Source organism: Panulirus ornatus, chromosome 2 (genome assembly GCF_036320965.1).
Source record: "Panulirus ornatus isolate Po-2019 chromosome 2, ASM3632096v1, whole genome shotgun sequence".
Lineage (NCBI taxonomy): Eukaryota > Metazoa > Arthropoda > Malacostraca > Decapoda > Palinuridae > Panulirus > Panulirus ornatus.
Window position 1 is genome coordinate 23,103,948 of NC_092225.1, and position 20,390 is coordinate 23,124,337.

Here is a 20,390-nt window from a genome sequence, read left to right on the forward strand (position 1 = left end):
TGAGCTCAATGGTATATAGATAAACAATTTTAGTTACTTCAATCTGAAATTTTTCGTAGTACAATATAGACTTTTTATCCAAGGGTCAGAATTTGATATACTGGCGGTAAACATAAATGATGCTATTCCCGATATTATATTCAGAATTATTTACAATATGACAAACTAAAATGGATGCCTTATTATCACATTTGAATGGATTTCAATTTACCACAGTTAAGAATAACTATATCATCATTTTGAATCACAAGATGAAACAACATAAACGCTATATATTGATATTACACCATAATTCTAATTCATCCAACAGTGGAAAGTAAGTAACTTCAATTGAGTAGTTTTCAACCTGTTGCTTATTAGTAAAAAAGCAACCTCAATTTCCAGGGAATGTCGGCGCCCTGTTACAGAACTTTTAGTAAACAAACTAAAGGCGAGCGGGTGGTGTCCGTAATGAGCTGAGCTGTCATTTACAGGTCAGCATGTACTATATATCGTGTTAGAATACATATATTACATATATTCGTTAGTTTGAAGTTTACCAGACATAATTTGTTGAAGGGTGAGATACTTTTTTTGTTTTGTTTTTTTGGGGGTGTGTGGGTGTTTGACCGCGGCAACCAGACAAGGCAGAGACTGAAACCGTTTTCAGGTTGATGGAATAATAGATTAACACTCTTTAGTAAGGGAGAGAACGTCATTCGGACAGTGGTTCGATATAAGTAATATAGAATTCTAAGAGATATGGCTATAGGATAAATGGAACTTATTTTGGATTCTGAAAGTATATTTTATGTCTCCTAAGTTCGGTTGAGTAAAGTTTGATTGTTGGAAAGTTTCAAAAGTCATTTATTCGATTTGTTCATGTCTCAGTATATAGTGATGATGTTTTAGTGTAAAAGGAACAGCAGCCAGTTAATGTTTTCTCCAGCCTCATATTAAGCCATTTACATGAAAAAGGCATATATATATATATATATATATATATATATATATATATATATATATATATATATATATATATATATTATTCCTATTTTCATATACCTTTGTTTTTGTGTGTGTTTGATAGTATCATATTTGTAAACATTTATTTTCCAAGCAACTGTTCAGTGTTGGCCCTTTGACTATTTTTTTTTTTAAAGAGATAGGAGCCTCATTAACAGAGAATCAATCTTGGTAGGCTAGGGTTAGGGGACTGGAGCTAAAGCCCATTAGTTGGAGGTTAGCCAAGGTTGAAGAAAAGCTCCAGTTCAGGAACACCGCTAAAATACCTTATGGATTTGGAAAAAATGCATGTTGATGGACAGTGTATACTTATTAGAAGTGAATTTGAGCATTGTTTTTATCTAGCAAAGGACAGATAGGAACAGCAATGATGATTAATGAAAGTGTGGGGTAAAAGTAAGTGAAAGCCAACGAGAAACCTGACCTAGGGACCAGTTGCGACTTTCATTGTGTACTCCTGAAACTCTCTGGTTATCTTCCATCAACTACCTCATTTGCATGCAATGGGAGGAAATAAACTCACTCATTGGACACAGCATAGAACAAACATCCTAGTGAGTGAAGACAGGCACTAGAACATCATCATGTTTCTCAAATAACATTAAAAGAGGGCATATTTTGATTGCTAGAAGTTTGGTAAGGTTTTCATGAGTTCCTTTGACATTTAGAAATGTCTCAGTTTTACTCACATTTTTCCTGATCATCATAACCATCCTCACTTTCACATTTATGATTATAGGATTAACAGATAATGCTTAAAATCAGGTTTTCAAAGTGGTTTCTGTGGATTCTAGCAGTTGTGTATTTCATGAGAGACAGAGTTCTGTGAATTTTAAAAAGTTTGAAAACCTCTTCTCCAAAGCATTTTGTACTGTAAGGTAAGGAAATGCTGTTCATAGTCATGCTTCCCATATCTAAATCACCTCTGTTATTAAGTGTAAGGGGTCCAATGCTATGCAGTTCTTCCAAGTTCATAAGTAATATGTGGGTGTCCTAATTTGGAACTTTACTAAGTTGATTGATTTCACTGTTTTAACCCAAAACATAGTCAGAATTAATATACCATCAAAGATGCTCAAATTATGACCATTCTTTCCACACATTCTTCAGTTCTCCCTGGACCTTTGCAACCTCACCTATCATATCTCTTGCTTTAGCATTAATGGTTCCATTTGCTGCCATGTCCACTCCAAAGTATCTCAATCACTGTGATTCCTGCAAGTTTTTTCATTCAAATTTGCACCCTAACTCACTTGTCTCTCCCCAGTGATAATCCTAATGACCTTGCTTTTTTCACATATAATTATACTCAAGTTCCTCTTTTCACACACACACTCCCAAACTCACACAGCAGCTTCTGAAGTTTCTCAACTGAATCTGCCAACAGTGCCATGCCAACAGCAAACAATAACTGACTCACCTTCCAAACTCCCACCAGTGTCATACAGCAGATCTGCCCTTCTCCCCAAAACACTGTATTCATTTTCATCACAGTCCAGTCTTAAACAGAATGAACCTTGGTAAAAATACACCACTTCATGAAACCCGTAGAACCATATGCATGAATGATGTGAAAGTATTTAAAGGGCTGTTCTCATATTTAGATCATATTATATGTTTTGGTCATAGAGTCTTAGATCATTATATAGCAAACTGACATTTATGGAAGGCAGAGAAGAAACTGTTTTGCAGCCATATAGCCAAATGCCATATACATTTATTTTGCTTTTTACATGATATTGTTACAGCTTCTGTCCACTCTTTTGTCATGCATACTCAGTTTCACTTATTTCTTTCATTTCTATTTACATTGTACATCTTCTACACCAAAGAAAAGTTTCTCTGATAACCCCAGGGTCTTTTCCACTTAATTGTTCTCTTTTTGCCCATCCTACCATACTAATCCTCATTTAGTTTACAGTAATAAGAATCCCTGATGATAAGATTTTTTACAACCTATGTGGCCCCATGATGACTTCATTACTCATTGTTTTCAAAACAGATATGAGAACTAGAGAACTACTCTGCCACATTGATGTTCACTCTCTTTACAGTTCTTAAAATTGCAGAGAAACACTGTAGAATTTCTCTTTATTTCTGAAGCATAAGAGACCTGAAATGCTGATGCACTGATCATTCTTGCTCTGTCTCTGCAGGTTTCACAATGCCCCTGAGGAATCTATTCCGGGGGAAAAGTGCCAAATCCTTCCCTGTTAAGATAGTTACTCTTGATGCTGAACTTGAGTTTAATTTACCATGGCGAGCAACAGGTCGGGATCTGTTTGATTTGGTTGGACGCACCATTGGCCTTAGAGAAACATGGTATTTTGGCCTTCAGTATGAAGACTCAAGAGGTGACTTTGCATGGCTCAAGATGGAAAAGAAGGTTGGTGAAAGGACACTAATATGAAAAAAAAACTTTGTCATGTAAAAGATATCATAGCACATTTATGTTCTTGTATTTTTTAAGGTAGCACCCTGGAAAGTCAAAAGTATTATTTTTGGACTGCCAGTAATATCATCCCCCCCCCCCCAAAATGTTTTTTGTCTGGGCCATTTGAAAAATTGGGTTTTATGGTTTGAGAGGTTTTCTCTTTAAAAGAATAAATATTTATAGTTCATAAAGAGTTTATGTTTCCTCTTTCCATGAATGTAACTCATTGACATGTATTTACATGAAAAAGATGAATGTAAACCAATATATTTTCTGAAGTGGGATTTTTTCCTAAAGGATCACTTCCAAGGAAAAAAAAAAATCTTAGAAAAATGTTTGCCAAGCTGACTTTCGTTATTGAGAGGTGTCCAGTAGGAAAAGGTTATGCACCCCCTGTAATGAAACCTGTTATTATAAAAGAATTGTATTTCTGGGTACTTGCCCTCACACTTAAGGCAAATCAGTTTATGAAAAAATATTATCAGGTTCAGAAATATGGAAAATGAGTTTTCTGCAGATAGTCTTTGCATTGGTATTGTTGTTAAACACCATGGTTAGTTAGACAGTTATATATTTTTTGTAATGTTACATTTCATACTTTTGTGCTATATTTGCTTGAATGTATTTCCTTTATAATAGATATATTTTGTAATTAGGTACAAGACCAAGACATACCTCGTCGCTCTCCAGTTCCATTTGTACTCTTGGCCAAGTTTTATCCTGAGGATGTTAGTGAGGAACTTGTTCAAGAGGTCACACAACACCTTTTCTTTTTACAGGTGAAAATTATAGTTTTGTTGGATACTCTAAACTGCTCACAGAGTTTCATTTAAGCTTTGACAATATCATTACAGATTTTTTATGGGGTATTTGTATGTCTGGCTTGCTTTCAGGTCATGTCTTAAGTAGTCCAGTACATCTTTAATCTGAATAGTTGGATCATATAATATTCATCAGCTGTATACCTTAGAACACTCAAAAGATCTCCAGTCTAAATTCCAGTGTTCAAATAATGGATGTGAGATTAATGAATCCTTTCTAAATCATAAAGTGGACTGCAATGGATGAAGGAAGGAACTATTTTTGAAAAACAAACATTCCTTCCATAGCTTTCATTGGCAGTCAAGGCCAGTAAATTTACTACTTAAAGGTACATTGTCACAGAATGTGTAGATAATTGTAAATTACAGGAGATATGTTAAGTCTTATTTGTGAATGTAATTGTACAATTTTTTGCTGGATTCAATGTCTAAGGTAGTTGTTTTTATGGTTTTCCAAAGGTTAAACAGTCAATTTTGAATATGGATATTTACTGTCCACCTGAGATGTCAGTATTACTAGCATCATATGCAGTCCAAGCGAAATTTGGTGATTACGATCCTGCCACATACCAAACTGGTACACTGTCCATGGAGGAGCTTCTACCTCAGCGTGTTATTAGGTAAGCGTACGACTTTCCTATTAGCAGTTTATTCTGATGGCCATTTTCCTTTTGTGTGTGCACCATGGTAGATTATTGCATGTAATTATTCATGTGTATTTTCTGCTTGCTGTTCTTCTTGCATTGTATCATTCAGGGGACATGGGTAAGTGAACAAAACTGTTATTCTTGTGATTTGGTTAGTTTAGCATGATTTTTACTCTTTCAAGCCACATAGCCAGGCAGCATCATGTTTCATAGTAATAATTACTTACAGTATTTTGAGGAGCTGAGGAAATGTTTAAATTTTTGAAAATTTCTGAGAGACTCAAGTAGGAAAGTTTTATTCCTGTCATAAATATTTAGTAATGCCAGAATTCTTGTGACATTATTTTCCATGAGTAGCTTTGTCTTTTATGCTGAATAAAAAGAGCTCTTATGGTTTTATTTATATTTATACATAATGTTTTCATCAGCCTGTTCCTAACGTGAATGCATGTAATTTCACTGATTATAGAGTGTGCTAGTTTCCATCTCATAAAAGTAAACCTAAGGTTGGCAAATTTTGGCATGTTTATACATGGTATGGAACACTGAAAAATCACAGTTATGAAGAGTTTTTGATCTTTTTTCTTAAAGTTGAATGTTTATGCAAAATGGAAGAATATGCTAAATGATCCTGAGGTTAAAGGGCTTGAATAGTTATGGTTAATTTTCTAGGCTTCTCATTGATATTCCATACCGACATCAGTGATCAACAATATCAAGTTATTTGGGTGAGATAAAGTGATGGACGTTCTTGTTACCACAGTAAGGATGTGAATGATGATGTTACTGATAATTGAAAGCTGAAATTTGTATGATTCAGATGGCTCCCTTAGTGTTAGACACAGGTCAGATCATGAGGGACTAGTGTTGATTCGTATTCCTCAATGGAAATAGAAAATTTAGAAACAAGTTGATAAGATAGCAATTTGTAAATAATATAATGGTCATCTTTAAGATTTGTGAACATTACAATATTGTACAGTGTGTGACAATCTTGCTTGTTGTTCTCATATTTTACAAAAGGAAAATTAAGAGTTATGAATAATTCTTTATGAAACAAATCATTCACGCTACTAAAGATTGTGTGGATAAAAATTTTTAATTCAAAGTCTTTTGTTTGTGTTCAACATTTAGTTCAGACTAGATTGAGAAGGTTAGGTGTTCCTCAGGGTGGGTGGATGGTAAACATAAACTGAATGTTTGCATGGTTCTGGAGTAAACAGAAGTTTACATCACTCAGGAAGTAGATATTTGCCAGATCTCAAATTGAATCAGTAGTTCAATAGTAATGCATGTATATTGAAGGAGAGGGGGGGGGGTGAATTTGGCAATATTTTAACCCTTTTGTTGCATCAGGTAAGCATACCTGCTCACACATTTTTGTCCTTTCTCCTATTGTCATTGTATGGATTAAGTGCATGTAGTAGGATTTTTTCCCGGGCAAATTACTTACTAAGAATATTTCAGTCAATATCAGATGACACCTGAGATGTGGGAGGAGCGCATCAGAATCTGGTATGCTGACCATCAAGGGATGACGAGAGATGAAGCTGAAATGGAGTACCTGAAGATTGCACAAGATTTGGGCATGTATGGGGTCAACTATTTTAATATTACTAATAAGAAGCAAACGGAGCTGTGGCTAGGTAAGTAAGCATGCAATACTGTTCAGTGTTCATAACATCAGAACTGAAGTTATTGTTTATTTTCTGTCAAATGCAAATGAATGTATTAGAAGTTGAATGAACATATGTGTTCATGAAAAAGCTATCTACAAAGTTATTCATTATGCTGCTAAATGCTATAATGACTGAATTTTCCTGTTTGGTCTGATTTTCTGAAAACTCCTATACTAGGCAGTGTACAAATATAAGGATGGATTAAGAATCTTGCTCATACTGAAAATATGACACATTGTTTCTGACACTAATTCTTAGGATATTATTCATAGAACAGCACTTGCATTTGCAGGTGTAACTGCACTTGGGCTCAATGTTTATGAAAGTGAAAACAAGTTGGAACCAAAGATTAGCTTTCCATGGTCTGAAATACGTAATATTAGTGTTGATGACAAGAAATTCACCATCCGTCCTACTGACAAGACTGCTCCCAATTTTGTATTTTACTCCAAAAATAGCCGTATGAACAAGCTCATTCTTGATCTTAGTATAGGAAACCATGATCTGTTCAAAAGGAGAAGAAAGCCAGATACGATAGAGGTCCAACAAATGAAAGCTGCTGCCAGGGAAGAGAAACTCCGTAGACAGGTTGATATTTTTAAAGTTTAAAAAAAATTCTTTTTAAATGAACTCTAAGACAGAAGACTGATATACGATATTCAGTTTGATTGTGTAATCGTAGTAATATAGATAATACTGTACCATCATATACAACTGCAATTCAACAGTAAGGCCTGGCATACCTAATGAAAAAATGTAGTCATAATTTTTGTGTTGCAGCCATGATTTTACCTTTCAGGTTGAAAAAGACAAATTAGCTCGAGAGAAACAGTTGAGAGAAGAAGTAGAAAGACAGAAGGCAGAGCTAGAACAACGTTTACTTCAGTATCAAGAGGAAATGAGAGCAGCCAACGATGCTCTACGAAGGTGAGGATTTTAAGTATTTTGATTTAGAAATATGAAGTTTATGTTTTGCAATGCCTTATGTACTTTGATAGCAAAAGAAGTATATAGAGAGTCAGATGTATATTTTCAAAGGTTTAAGGGAGAATTTGAATTTGTATTGTTTAAGCTTAGTGGGTTGGTAGATAACTATGCTTCCTTCCTCAGAACAGGGTTCTGTTATTCTGGATAGGGTTTTAGACTATAGGGATTTATGGCATAGTTGCCCTCTGCCAGTAGCCTGTTAAGAGTGAGGCACTGGAGGTGGAGAAACAGAAGAGTTCACCAGTTATGGAGACTTTTGCCCTGACCACCCTTTTAAGTGATTACCCAGAGGGAACAGGCATCAGAGATATAGACAGATAGATAGAGTTGAGCAATGGAGTAACACTGACAACCTGTTAAAAAATCCAAGATGGAAAACAGCATGATGCATATGCAAAAATGTCCTCCCTGCTTTCAGTATTGCTTGTAATGTTGGTCCACACAAGTCATGAAAAAGAATGGATTTTAGAAATTTAAATTCTAATGAACTTTCTTGTGCTTTTGACAGTATAATCTGAGATGACATGAAAACATCATGACTATAGCTTGGAAAAGGTTTGATAAGACATTCAGAATGGTAGGGAGGACATATGTGCCAGAGTCTTAACGGATCATTTTCAAGAACTGGTGAAACAGTTAAATAAGGAACTATTCGTTGTCTAAGAAAGTAACACAAAAGAAACTCGTAAAGATCAGTAACCACCATGAGAAAGTGAATAGCTTAAATTTGTGTGGAAAAACGAGAAAAACTTATAAATCAAATTAGACATCAATATCAAGTAAACCAAGGCACATGAGGTGGTTGTAAGCTGTGGAATAGTTTGTGGGGCTTAACTGTGGATGGTAGTGTTCAGTTTTTGGTACATTATACATGACATCTAGAAGACTGAAGTGTGTGAGTGAGGCTGTTGTTCTGATGTGATGGTACCTTGCTAAGACATGAAAAGTACTTTTGATTAAAAAAAACGCCTAAGTGTACATAAAACAGCAAAAGAAACATAAAGAAATTTTAGTCATTACCAGTCAGTTGTTCCTATACTTGCAGAATATGGCAGCTTAAGTTTTAAAAAGTAAAATCAGTAAAATCATGGGAAAGGTCTGATATTATTTTCTTCATCCATATTTACCATTTAAGACATCTCATGTTCCAGAGCCAATCCCATGCCAATGGATTCACAGGGTGAATATATACTTTGACAGAAATTGAACCTCTACAGCTTTAATCTGACATAGATAGACTGATAGACTGGGCTACTAGTTGGCAAATGAATTTTGATATCTGTCAGTGCAAAGTTTCACTCTGGCAGTAAAAGCAAGAGAGACAAACTACAGTATGAGTTTTGACATTACGAAATGTAAATGAGAAAAAGGACCTAGGTATATTATTAATCTTTGGCGACCTAATGCCATGTAAGTAGTGTGTTTACTTAGTGAAAAAGGTGAACAAAATTATGGGTTTCATAGGCAAGATGGTTGAATCAAGAGTAAGAAACTAATCTTCAGTGTACAGTTCATTGATGCATCCCCTCCTTGAGTAATGTGTTCAGTTTAGGTACCCTACTTGAATAAAGAGAGAGTAGATTGCAGCCAGTCTATAACCTAATATCTATTTGTTTGCAGTTGAACTTACTTCTTACACATTTTGCATATTTTCAAAATAACTATGTTCTAGATCTGAGGAAACAGCAGAATTGCTTGTAGAGAAATCCCGCATTGCTGAAGAGGAGACGATGTTGTTGACACAGAAAGCTTCAGAGGCTGAGCAGGAGTGCCAGCGTGCACACCTCATTTCTGCCAAGACTCAAGAGGAAAAAATGATCATGGAACACAAGGTTGATAATGTGTTTTCTCTTTCATAATACTCTTTGCTATTAATTGGATTTGTAATGCGATTAAAAGATTACTGGATGAAAGTTTTTTATGATTTCATCTTTTACAGGGATCAGAGCTAGGTGGAAAATTTTAATCTGATAGTAAGACACTTCTAGCTGTTAGTAATTCAAAACTAATGTACAATATATTCATCAAAAATTTGTGCATTATTGATTTTAACAAAAATGATCATGGCTGGCCTTTACTAAGAAATAAGGATATGTGAAAAGAATAATAGTACTCTGACAGAGTAAATTTTGTATGTATGGAGAATAATTTGATGATAATTGTGATATTAAATGCTTAAGAAAAAAGGTACTAATTTAAGCTTAATTTATATATTGTTTTTTTATGAAAAGTGCATATTGAAGCATGAAACACTTTTACAAGCTTTATTCATCTTTGCTGGAAATGAAGGACTATAAACGACACCCTCAGGAATTATTTGATTCACCCCTTCTATATCACATTTATCATGTGAAAATATTGGCAAAAGAGAGGTTGATCCATCAGCAATTATGAAAATGTACTTGCCAGAAGGATAGCTTTGATAAAGAAAGCATAGTGTTCGTACTTACCCATTAATATCTATGACAAGATTTTTGCAAATGATAGGGCTAGTGCATAGCACTCATGTCTTGCTTTATGAATAACACTATTTCTCTCTGTTGCTGCACTCACTTTTTACTCAACGAATCTGGGTTCGTCTGGGATTTACTTCATCCATATATTGTTTTAAAAATTTCTGTAGTTATGCTAGGTATAATTCTTATTTCTATTATCAGTATATTGAATTGTCTTTTAAGCCTTCTCTCAGGGGCTTCATAAATTTTTGTGTGATAGTTTTTGTTATACTGCATGGTTCTGTTGCAGACTTATTACCACTGCTTATTTCTTGGTGAGAGCCTTTTAAGTTGAAAATATTATCTTTTATTTTTTAGCTTGACGCCTTCACAGGTTATCATGTATATTTCTCTTCTTTATGTGTTTCTCAACTATATATATTTGGTGGTTTCAATTGTTTTAACCTCTCATGGTAGTTCGGATGTTCCATTTCCTTGATTTTGCTTGGGAAGTGCTTCTGAATTCTCTGCAACTTGTTTCTTTAAAATTTTGATATGACAAGGTAGTGTTTAGTTTTGCTTCTTACCTATGCACAAATAATTTACAGTAAGTTTTTTGTCTCTTTAATAAAAGTTTTCATTTACATGCCACTTATTTTGATACTTAGCTCAGTAGTGCTATCTTATCATATTATTTGCTGTTTGAATTCTAGTATCTGATTATGACCCTTAGAACTTTTATTTTTGTTTCATTTTCTCACACTTTTCCAGTTGGCCTTTATGCAGTCATTAATGTGCTGTTCTAATATTTATTTGCTCAAATCATTTTGTCTTAAAATCTGCCAGATTCACTCACCCCATTTGTAGATTGTCTTAGTATTTTCACATCTTTTTTATCCTCCGATCCCAAACCTCTGCTTACTCTAGCTAGTATCATCAGGGAGGAAAGCTGAAAGAGTCAAGCCTGGTAATTGAATCCTTATGCCAGATCCTATTCAAAAACATTTGTAGTATCAAAGGCAACAACATGGGATTCCTCAAAATCTCTGAGGATGGCTAGACATTAGTAATGTTGGAAAGGATATCATCCACGGTTCTCATTGTGTGAAATCCTTAATTGGGAGCTGAAACAAGGCTAAGTGCAATTGTATGTGCATTTTTGCACAAATGCACTTATATACACATATATACATTGGTCTTTGTATGCCTGTGTGCATGTTATTTGGATGAGATTTTTTAACTGTATCCAATGTTACTAGTCTGTTTTGCATCATTTTTAACTGGATTACACTTTGTTATATCTATCATTCATGTCCATATACATATTTTTGTTTACTTTAACAAAACTCAGGTACGGGAAGCAGAATTACTTGTGTCAAAATTGGTTGAGGAGGGAGAAAGACGAGCTACAGAGGCTGACCGACTTCAGCAAGAACTCATTCGAGCTCGAATTGCAGAGAAGCAAGCCAAGGAAAAGCTGACCAGCTTTGTACAGAATTATAATTCTTCCATAAGTCACTCAGCTGCCAACTCAACAATCTTAAATGCACCACTTCTTAGTACATCTCTCTTAAACTCTTCAACTCCTCACCTGCCAGCTTCATCACTCTCCCACAGGTAGTATATAAAATAATTAGATGAGATCTTTCTACACTAAAGTATTGGAAGACCTTGAAGATAATTATTCTTCACCATGTTGTAGCAATTAGCATTCCTAACCATGATGCATTCACAGGCCACCCAAGGTCAAGCACACAGGTTCGAATCCTGGTTACATCAGTCGGTCCACAGTCAACCTTGCTGTTCGTCCACCCCTAGGGGTTGGTTGATAAAATGGGTACTTGGCTCAGGCTAGGTTGTTTATAGGGCTTAGCTGCCCATGCCATCTGAGCTAACATAAAAAAGATTAGAAATTTACAAACAAATGAAGGACATTATTATATCCACTTTGTTTATGTAGCCACATTCCATCAGATTCATTGCAGTCCTAGGTACATAACATCATATACCCTATCTTGGAGAGATGGGAGAATAAACGCATTATAATTCACACATTGTAGTGTTAGGATCATCAATGTACCTAGTGCTTCCTAAACACAAAGCTGCACTCTCATGTCAGAGTGACCAGTATAGAAGTTTGTATGAGGCATGCTTAAAAGGACTGGTCATATAACTTCACTGTTTCTCATGTAATAAGACTAGAGGCTTCTTAAAAGCCTCCAGAGGCATCATTGCTTGCTCTCAGCAAATTTCACATGACATAATTCATATCAGTGAACCTGAGAAGATAGGTAGGACCATCTCTCCCTGCATGTCATCCCACACTTGCAGACTTAAGCCTTTACCTGGCAGGTATCCCAAAAGGGATACTCAATTCACATTGTTTTAATGTTTTAAATGGTGAATGGTCTTACCCGATGAAGGGTTAAAATTTTCCCCATAATTTTCAAGTACCTAAAAGAACAGAAACTTTGATGAAAATTTTTTCACAGATGACTGTTTGTTCTGATAGATATTGTAATTCTTTTTTCACAGTTTGACTGTAGGCAGTAGCAATGATGTAGCCATAGGATCAACTGGAGATTTGCCTGACTTGACATTAGGTGGCAGCACGGATGCACTGAGCTCAGCCTACGTTGGACCAGAGTTGACATCTTTGGATTTGTTAAATGACACAGATGTGGAGCAGTTGAGCCTGGAAATTGAAAAAGAAAGAGGGGAATATCTGGAGAGATCAAGACATTTGCAGCAACAACTACGGCATCTGAAATCAGAAATTGAAGTAAGAATTGTGTAATTTGAGGGAGTTATAATACTGTGCTTGAATTAAAGTATTTTACTTTTATGGTGGCTAATTATATCTGTGATCATCGAGGCCCACTGGATGATAACCACTTAGATTTATAACTCTTGAAAGGAAACTTAAGAGTAAACTGTTTTGGTGTATATAGTGTTACATTACCATTACTTTTTGCCTCACTTTTCCCTTCCTAAGTTACCCTGTACTGACATGCATGTGCACGTATGCTAACATTGGAAAAGGGGGTTGACAGAATTACAACTCTAAAGATTTTGAGTTGATTTAAGAAGATGGATATTGATCAGCTTTTTAATGTAAAATGTTAATATTTATTTCTAGGGATAGGGGGGAAAGAAGGTTGTCTACATATCTCATGCACTTTATAGAAGTCAACTAAGATGGGTGGGAGTACGGAGTTGGAAGTTCTTCCCTCCTGTATCATCTTGTCATAAAAGCAGGAGGAAATTTCCTCTTAAGATTTAGTTACCTATTCCTGACACTACCTTTCTAAGGCAGGAAAAAGTGTGCAAGTATAAAACTAGAAAGATAAAGGAAATTTAACTACAAATGGCTCCATAAGAAACTAAGCAATGAGTAGGCGGGAAAGATATGAGGAAATTCCTTTGAAGCGACAGAATGGTTAATAAATATATAAATCAAAGAAATGGAGACAGATAAACATGTTAAAACATTTAACTAAACCCAATGAATGTAGAACTTTAACCTTTTATGATAGATATAAAGAAGTACTTTTATTTTATAAAAGTACTGAACGAATGAAGAAAGACGACTGAGGACATGGTTGTTTGGGAGTAAAGAATGTTCTAGAGATGACAAGCAACATGTGTACTCCCTGCCCATACTGCACAAATATATATATTATATTATATCATACTTTGTCGCAGTCTCCCGCATTAGCGAGGTAGCACAAGGAAACAGACGAAGAAAGGCCAAACCCATCCACATACACATGTATGTACGTAAACATCCACACACGCACTTATACATACCTAAACATTTCAAAATATACATTTTTTTTTTTTCTTCTTTTCGCTGTCTCCCGCACTTGCGAATATGTAATTACATAAATATGCATACATGCATGATTTCTCACCACATCTCTCCCCCTCTTTTATGTTATTTATTTATTAGTATTTTGCTTTGTCGCTGTCTCCCGCATTAGCGAGGTAGCGCAAGGAAACAGACGAAAGAATGGCCCAACCCACCCACATACACATGTATATACATACACGTCCACACACGCAAATATACATACCTATACATCTCAACGTATACATATATATACACGCACAGACATATACATATATACACGTGTACATAATTCATACTGTCTGCCTTTATTCATTCCCATCACCACCTTGCCACACATGAAATAACAACCCCCTCCCCCCTCATGTGTGCAAGGTAGCACTAGGAAAAGACAACAAAGGCCACATTCGTTCACACTCAGTCTCTAGCTGTTGTGTAATAATGCACTGAAACCACAGCTCCCTTTCCACATCCAGGCCCCACACAACTTTCCATGGTTTACCCCAGATGCTTCACATACCCTGGTTCAATCCATTGACAGCACGTCAACCCCAGTATACCACATCGTTCCAGTTCACTATTCCATGCACGCCTTTCACCCTCCTGCATGTTCAGGCCCCGATCACTCAAAATCTTTTTCACTCCATCTTTCCACCTCCAATTTGGTCTCCCACTTCTCCTCGTTCCCTCCACCTCTGACACATATATCCTCTTGGTCAATCTTTCCTCACTCATTCTCTCCATGTGACCAAACCATTTCAGAACACCCTCTTCTGCTCTCTCAACCACACTCTTTTTATTACCTCACATCTCTCTTACCCTATTATTACTTACTTGATCAAACCACCTCACACCACATGTTGTCCTCAAACATCTCATTTCCAGCACATCCACCCTCCTCCGCACAACTCTATCCATAGCCCATGCCTCAACCATATAACATTGTTGGAACCATGATTCCTTCAAACATACCCATTTTTGCTTTCCGAGATAATGTTCTCGACTTCCACACATTCTTCAAGGCTCCCAGAATTTTCGCCCCCTCCCCCACCCTATGATTCACTTCCGCTTCCATGGTTCCATCTGCTGCCAAATCCACTCCCAGATATCTAAAACACTTCACTTCCTCCAGTTTTTCTCCATTCAGACTTACCTCCCAATTGACTTGACCCTCAACCCTACTGTAGGAGACAAGATTCAGCACAGGGATGTACTACAAGAGTTTGAGACTGTTGGATTAAATTTGAATTTAATCTGTTTACTCTTAAGCCTAGAAAGAGGAAGTTAACTGCATCTACTACTGTTCTGCCAATACCATAGTTCCTATGATCTGCCAATGTTCAAACTAGTACCAGTTATATGGAGTGACCTCAAGTTAGGTGCTGTGATCTAGTGATACACTTATACAACATGACTGATCTTTGTATTAATAGCTCATCATGAACTAATAATGGTTGATTGTGTGTGTTGGTTATGATGACCAGTCTACAGTAATTTATGTTACAAAATGGTATTAGGGTAATAGATGCAAGCACAGCTGCTCAGAGATTTATATAGTGTTTTTCTTTTACTTGCATGTTTATAGATTTTTTCTTTGTTTCAGGTGTTGAAAGTGGAAGAAAATCAGACTGTTCTGGATGCTGTATATCACGAGCAGCTACGGTCAGGAGAGACAAAATACTCCACCCTTCGCCGCACTCGCTCTGGTACCACAAGGACCAGAGTTGCATTCTTTGAGGAATTGTGAGATCTGGTTTGTATATGGATTATAGAATATTACTGTTTTTAATGAAGGCACAGTGCTGGAAACTGTGGAGAAAATTAGAACAAAATTGTAGAGTCTACATTTCATGTTTTTTTATGATGAAATGATGTGTACAGTAGTCAGTATGGCAAATATGTGATTGATTCTTGTAATATCTATCCATCTATATCTCTGATGCCCGTTCCCTTCAGGAACTCCCTCAAGGGGGTGGCCTCAGCTTAAGTCTCCATAACTGCTTCCTAATCTTTAGTGCCTCACCCTTAATAGGCCAATGTCAAAGGGCAACTCTAGTGCAGTGTTTCCTGAGGTTCCAACCTAATGTTCCTACCGACTACTACCTAATGTTTCTGCCTGAAATTCCAACTTACTACTTAATGTTCCTGTCTAATGCTCCTACCTACTACTTGTACCTAATGTTTCTACCTATGCTCGTATATAATGTTCCTACCTACTAATAGCACTCACTACTGGAAAATCTAGTTATGTAGAATGAGTTAAATGTGTTAAATGTTGTCATGTGTTATGTGTGACAAGAAGAGATTGTATGTTTATGGACAGACTGCCAGCAGGACATATGTGGGTGAGGCAGAAAGAAAACACAACTACCTTGGTCATTGGAGTGCAGCGTAATGACTACTGAAGTGCTGGCTTATTATGTCAGCCAGCCAGTCAGTCAGTCCCTTAACAGTTTTTTGAAGTGTTGCAGAATTTTCTTTGGGATATTGTGCTCACTAAATGCACTTGATTGTTTAAGTGTGATAAGCAGCACAAATAATCTTGTAGAACTTCCCAAAGTGAGCCAGTGGTGATTAAGATATTCACTGAACTTGAAATAATATTGCTGCACAATTCAGCAGTGTATTAACAACTCTAGTGTGCTTGAAGTTAAGAATTTAGCTGTGTCATGGTAAAAGTTTAGAATCTGATCCTCCAGTGTCATGTTTTCTTTTTTGTATTTATGAACACTGCATCGTGTGCAAGACTTGATTACTTTATTTCATTTCTATCGACATTCACTGCTTGAAAGTTTGGTGAACAGTTTTTTTTAATATACCTTGTACAACTCATGCCATATGCTGTGGATGTCATTGCAGCCCTCAGCTGTTCTCTTGGATCCACTTATAATAGTGTAAGATGTATTCTCAGTACACTTTTTAGTGTTGGTGCCTATTTGTAACTGCCATATCGAGTTGGTGCATATTTTTAACAGCAATTTTGAGTTGGTGCACATTCTCAACTGGCATATCTTGCCCACAGACAATGTTTGACGAGGTCTTTGTAAAGTATTTCATACTTGTACAGAAGCAAGTTATATATAGGTATCCTTACTCAGAAATGAGGTAATGTCCCTTTTTTATCGTTAAGAACTGATGTAGTAATGATGAAATGTGAAATGGTATGAAACTTTGAAAAATTTTGGACTGGGAACATCAAATTGAAATGGCTGATTATCTTTGCTCTGTTGTGGAAGGTCTCACTGTACTCACTTGGCAACTTTAGGCAAATAAGGCATCTATAGTTTTTCCTCAGGTCAATACTGCACATTTTCTTTTTTTTGCTGGATGGTAAGTTGTTTTTCACAAATGTTTGTATTTAGGGATGAAAATTATCTAGAGAACAGGTTTAAAAAAGCATTAGCTTATTTTGTTGATGCTTTGATGTAATGATATGATGATAATGTAGGTAAAAATTCATGTTTAGAGCCTAATGTGCCTGTTTATCTATTCAGATGTATTTTGGCTTTGCGATGATGAAGTTATAAACTTAATATTATCTCTGAAATATATAGTTGGGACATATATTTTAGCGAATCATCTGATTATAGGCTCTGTAAGGTACTGGAAAATAACAGAAATTTGTTTTGTATGTTATTGTTGAGTAAGGTCCTCTTTGCTAGCTGGAACAGTGTACTGGGGTTTGTAGATATTTATGTATATTTAAAGAAGATCAGAACTTGTGATTTTATTGGTACAAGAATTGCTAAAAGTAAATGAATTTTGTATAATTGTTCAAAAATAGATGAGTGCTTATTCAAAATGCAGCTAAAAGACTTTGTTTTAGAAATTGCATTAACCAGCAGATACAACCTTGGTCAGTAAAGATGAAAGCTCTTTTCAAGATAAAAGAATACCCTGATACATTATAATTGTACAAAAGATCCATTTTTAATGGAGATCATCAAAACTATAACAGTTATTTTGTTGGTTAGAGACTAGGTACTTAGAGCCATAGAATGTCCCATGATATTACGGATTAATGATTTTTTCCATGTGTTTCTGTGCATTTTAGGATCTGAAAGTTTCATGACAGTGACATGACAGATGATAACCATGTTTAGTAAGAATGGCATTGGTATTGTTTCTTGCGGGTGATTTAATTGTAAAAATTATCATGTCTGTAACAACAACAGGTATTGACTGTGTTTATAAAGATGTTTTATGTCTTCAATCTTGAGAAGGAATAATAATGTGCATGGTGCATGTACTGTCGGCATAATATCTTATTGTAGTGCAATTGTCATGAATTAGCAGTCTGTCAGTTTATTAACGTTGCTGAAGGATTGTGAAGCGAAACACAATTTTGTGACTAACATGTATCTAATGCAGTCATTCAATTTTTACATGCAAAATTTGGAAACATTTGTGCCAAAGAACTTTTATTAATGAAAGTTAATTTACTTATGAACACTAGTAAAAGCATATTATTGTCAGGTAGGTTGATTAGTTAGCTATTTAAGAATTTTTTTGTTGTATTGTTGGTAATGCCATCCTAATATGTAGACTGAAAGTCATACTAGTGTAAATCAGTGCCTTACAATTAAGTGCTGAAAATTATGATTTTAAACATTTAAATAAAGGGCAGTGTAGATTCCTTGGAGCAGGAATTTAGACTTTAAACAGTGATCATCTTTGCAACTTCTAGCCAGTGTCTTATGATGTGTTGACTTCCATAAACCAACCATGTCACTCATTGAATTGGTTGATTGCTAATTACTCCCACCCTATCTGCTTATAGCTTTCTCAGCCATACAAAACAAGCCAGCTCTTAATTTCAGCTGTCTTTTGAGATTTATAAAACTAGCACATTAGACATATGAGCCACCACTTGCAGCTGTTAAGTTTCATTTGGCCGGTATCTCTTTTACTGGCATTCAGTCTTCAAACGGACACTCTCCAGCTCACTCATATCACTGACAAAGTATAACTCACATGACTTGTTAATCACAACTCTAGATTTGCCTGTGGTGAGTACTATGCTGTACCCCTGCCTTTTGGTAAAATCCTGTCGTAAGTACTCAAAAGTAAGTACTTGGATTGGATAGTAAACAGTTCAAGCATTACTTGTCTTGATGAACAAGTTTGGTAGGTGCTTGATAATGAAAACAAAAGGAAGACACCTATACATGTCCATAGATCCCTATACCGTTTAGTCATTCATAAAGGTAAGCCGGGAGCCAACCTAAAGAACAAGACTGAATCATTTTGCCTTTCTCTGACTGTTGAGGGCTCTCTTTCAGTCACTAAAATATGCTCCATTATTTTGACTTCATCCTCTTTATTACCAGAAAATACCTTAACCTGTTGTTGCAGATCTGACAAACAAACTTTAAAAGAGAAGGAAGAGCATTTTTAACAATTTAACAATATCATAGAATTTATAACTTCTCCACGGTCTTTGCCTTAGTTTCATGAGTTGAAACTAGTCCCTTCTCATTTTTCCAAGTTGATTTTCATATGATAAGAGGAGGAGGAACTATGAGTAACCCACAGTTCTAAATCCATTCAATAGCTTATAGACTTGGATCAGGTCCCTTCCTGATTCTTCCCTTGTGTGGTAAACCAAAGTTCATACAATCATTTTTCATATGAACTGATTTTGAGGCTCTTTCCCATACATTTTTTTGATTATTTTAAAACAAAAATTTCCATACCCAAATATGCAAATACTCTGTTGTCCCACACATAGCATTAGTCTATGGTGTAACCTTAGTAGCAGTAAGTGATGTTAAGCCAGTTCCTGCTGCTAAGGGAAGGGCCCATGAATACACACGGCAATCAAGTTTAATAAATAATAAGTATTGACTCTATTTCATTATACTTGATCACTGTTTCCAGCATCAGCAAGGTAGCACCAGGAAACAGACAAAGAATGGCCCATCCACTCGTATGTGTATAAATGCCCATGTACGCACATATACATACATAAACAAATCAACATACACATAAACAGACATATACATATATACACGTGAACATACCCATACTTGCTAGCTTTCATCCATTCCTGGCGCTATCCTGCCCCACAGGAAACAGCATCACTACCCCTTGCTTCAGTGAGGTAGCACCAGGAAGACAGACAAAAAGGTCACATTCGTTCCCCACTCAGTCTTTAGCTGTCATGTGTAATGCACTTAAACCACAGGTCCCTACCTACATCCAGGCTTCACAGACTTTTCCATGGTTTACCTCAGATGTTTCACATGCCCTGGTAAAATCCATTGACAGCACCTTTGAATCCCATCCTTGGAAAAATCTTTTTTTTTTTTTTCATTTTAACCCTGGGCTGTTTATCTTGTTGCTAAGCACAAAAAATTGTTCATGAAAAGACCTCTTTGTGCTTCAGAAACATACAAGACATGGTGAACATTGTGCCTATCATCATGCTCATTTACTCTCGGATGAACAAGTCTGACTGCCTACCTTCAGCTGGATGAGCTGTTACCAAAGAAGGCTTGCTAACTAAAACAGAAGGCTAGTGGTAGTAACG

General features: G+C 36.0%; 1 protein-coding gene across 2 annotated transcripts; it reads left to right on the forward strand.

Moving 5' to 3' along the window:
* The first annotated feature begins 389 nt into the window (after positions 1-389).
* On the forward strand, positions 390-18,522 carry Mer (ezrin/radixin/moesin family protein merlin). Of its 2 annotated transcripts, none has more exons than XM_071671508.1 (11): positions 390-473; positions 3,162-3,391; positions 4,096-4,218; positions 4,720-4,880; positions 6,375-6,553; positions 6,879-7,174; positions 7,386-7,513; positions 9,246-9,405; positions 11,360-11,625; positions 12,544-12,790; positions 15,462-18,522. In XM_071671508.1, the coding sequence occupies exons 2-11, from the start codon at positions 3,170-3,172 to the stop codon at positions 15,603-15,605; spliced, it is 1,926 nt and encodes a 641-aa protein (XP_071527609.1). In that variant the 5' UTR covers positions 390-473; positions 3,162-3,169; the 3' UTR covers positions 15,606-18,522. The 2 variants fall into 2 exon arrangements, with proteins under 2 accessions (XP_071527609.1, XP_071527619.1); XM_071671518.1 differs by having other exon boundaries at positions 437-559.
* Positions 18,523-20,390: the final 1,868 nt, after the last annotated feature.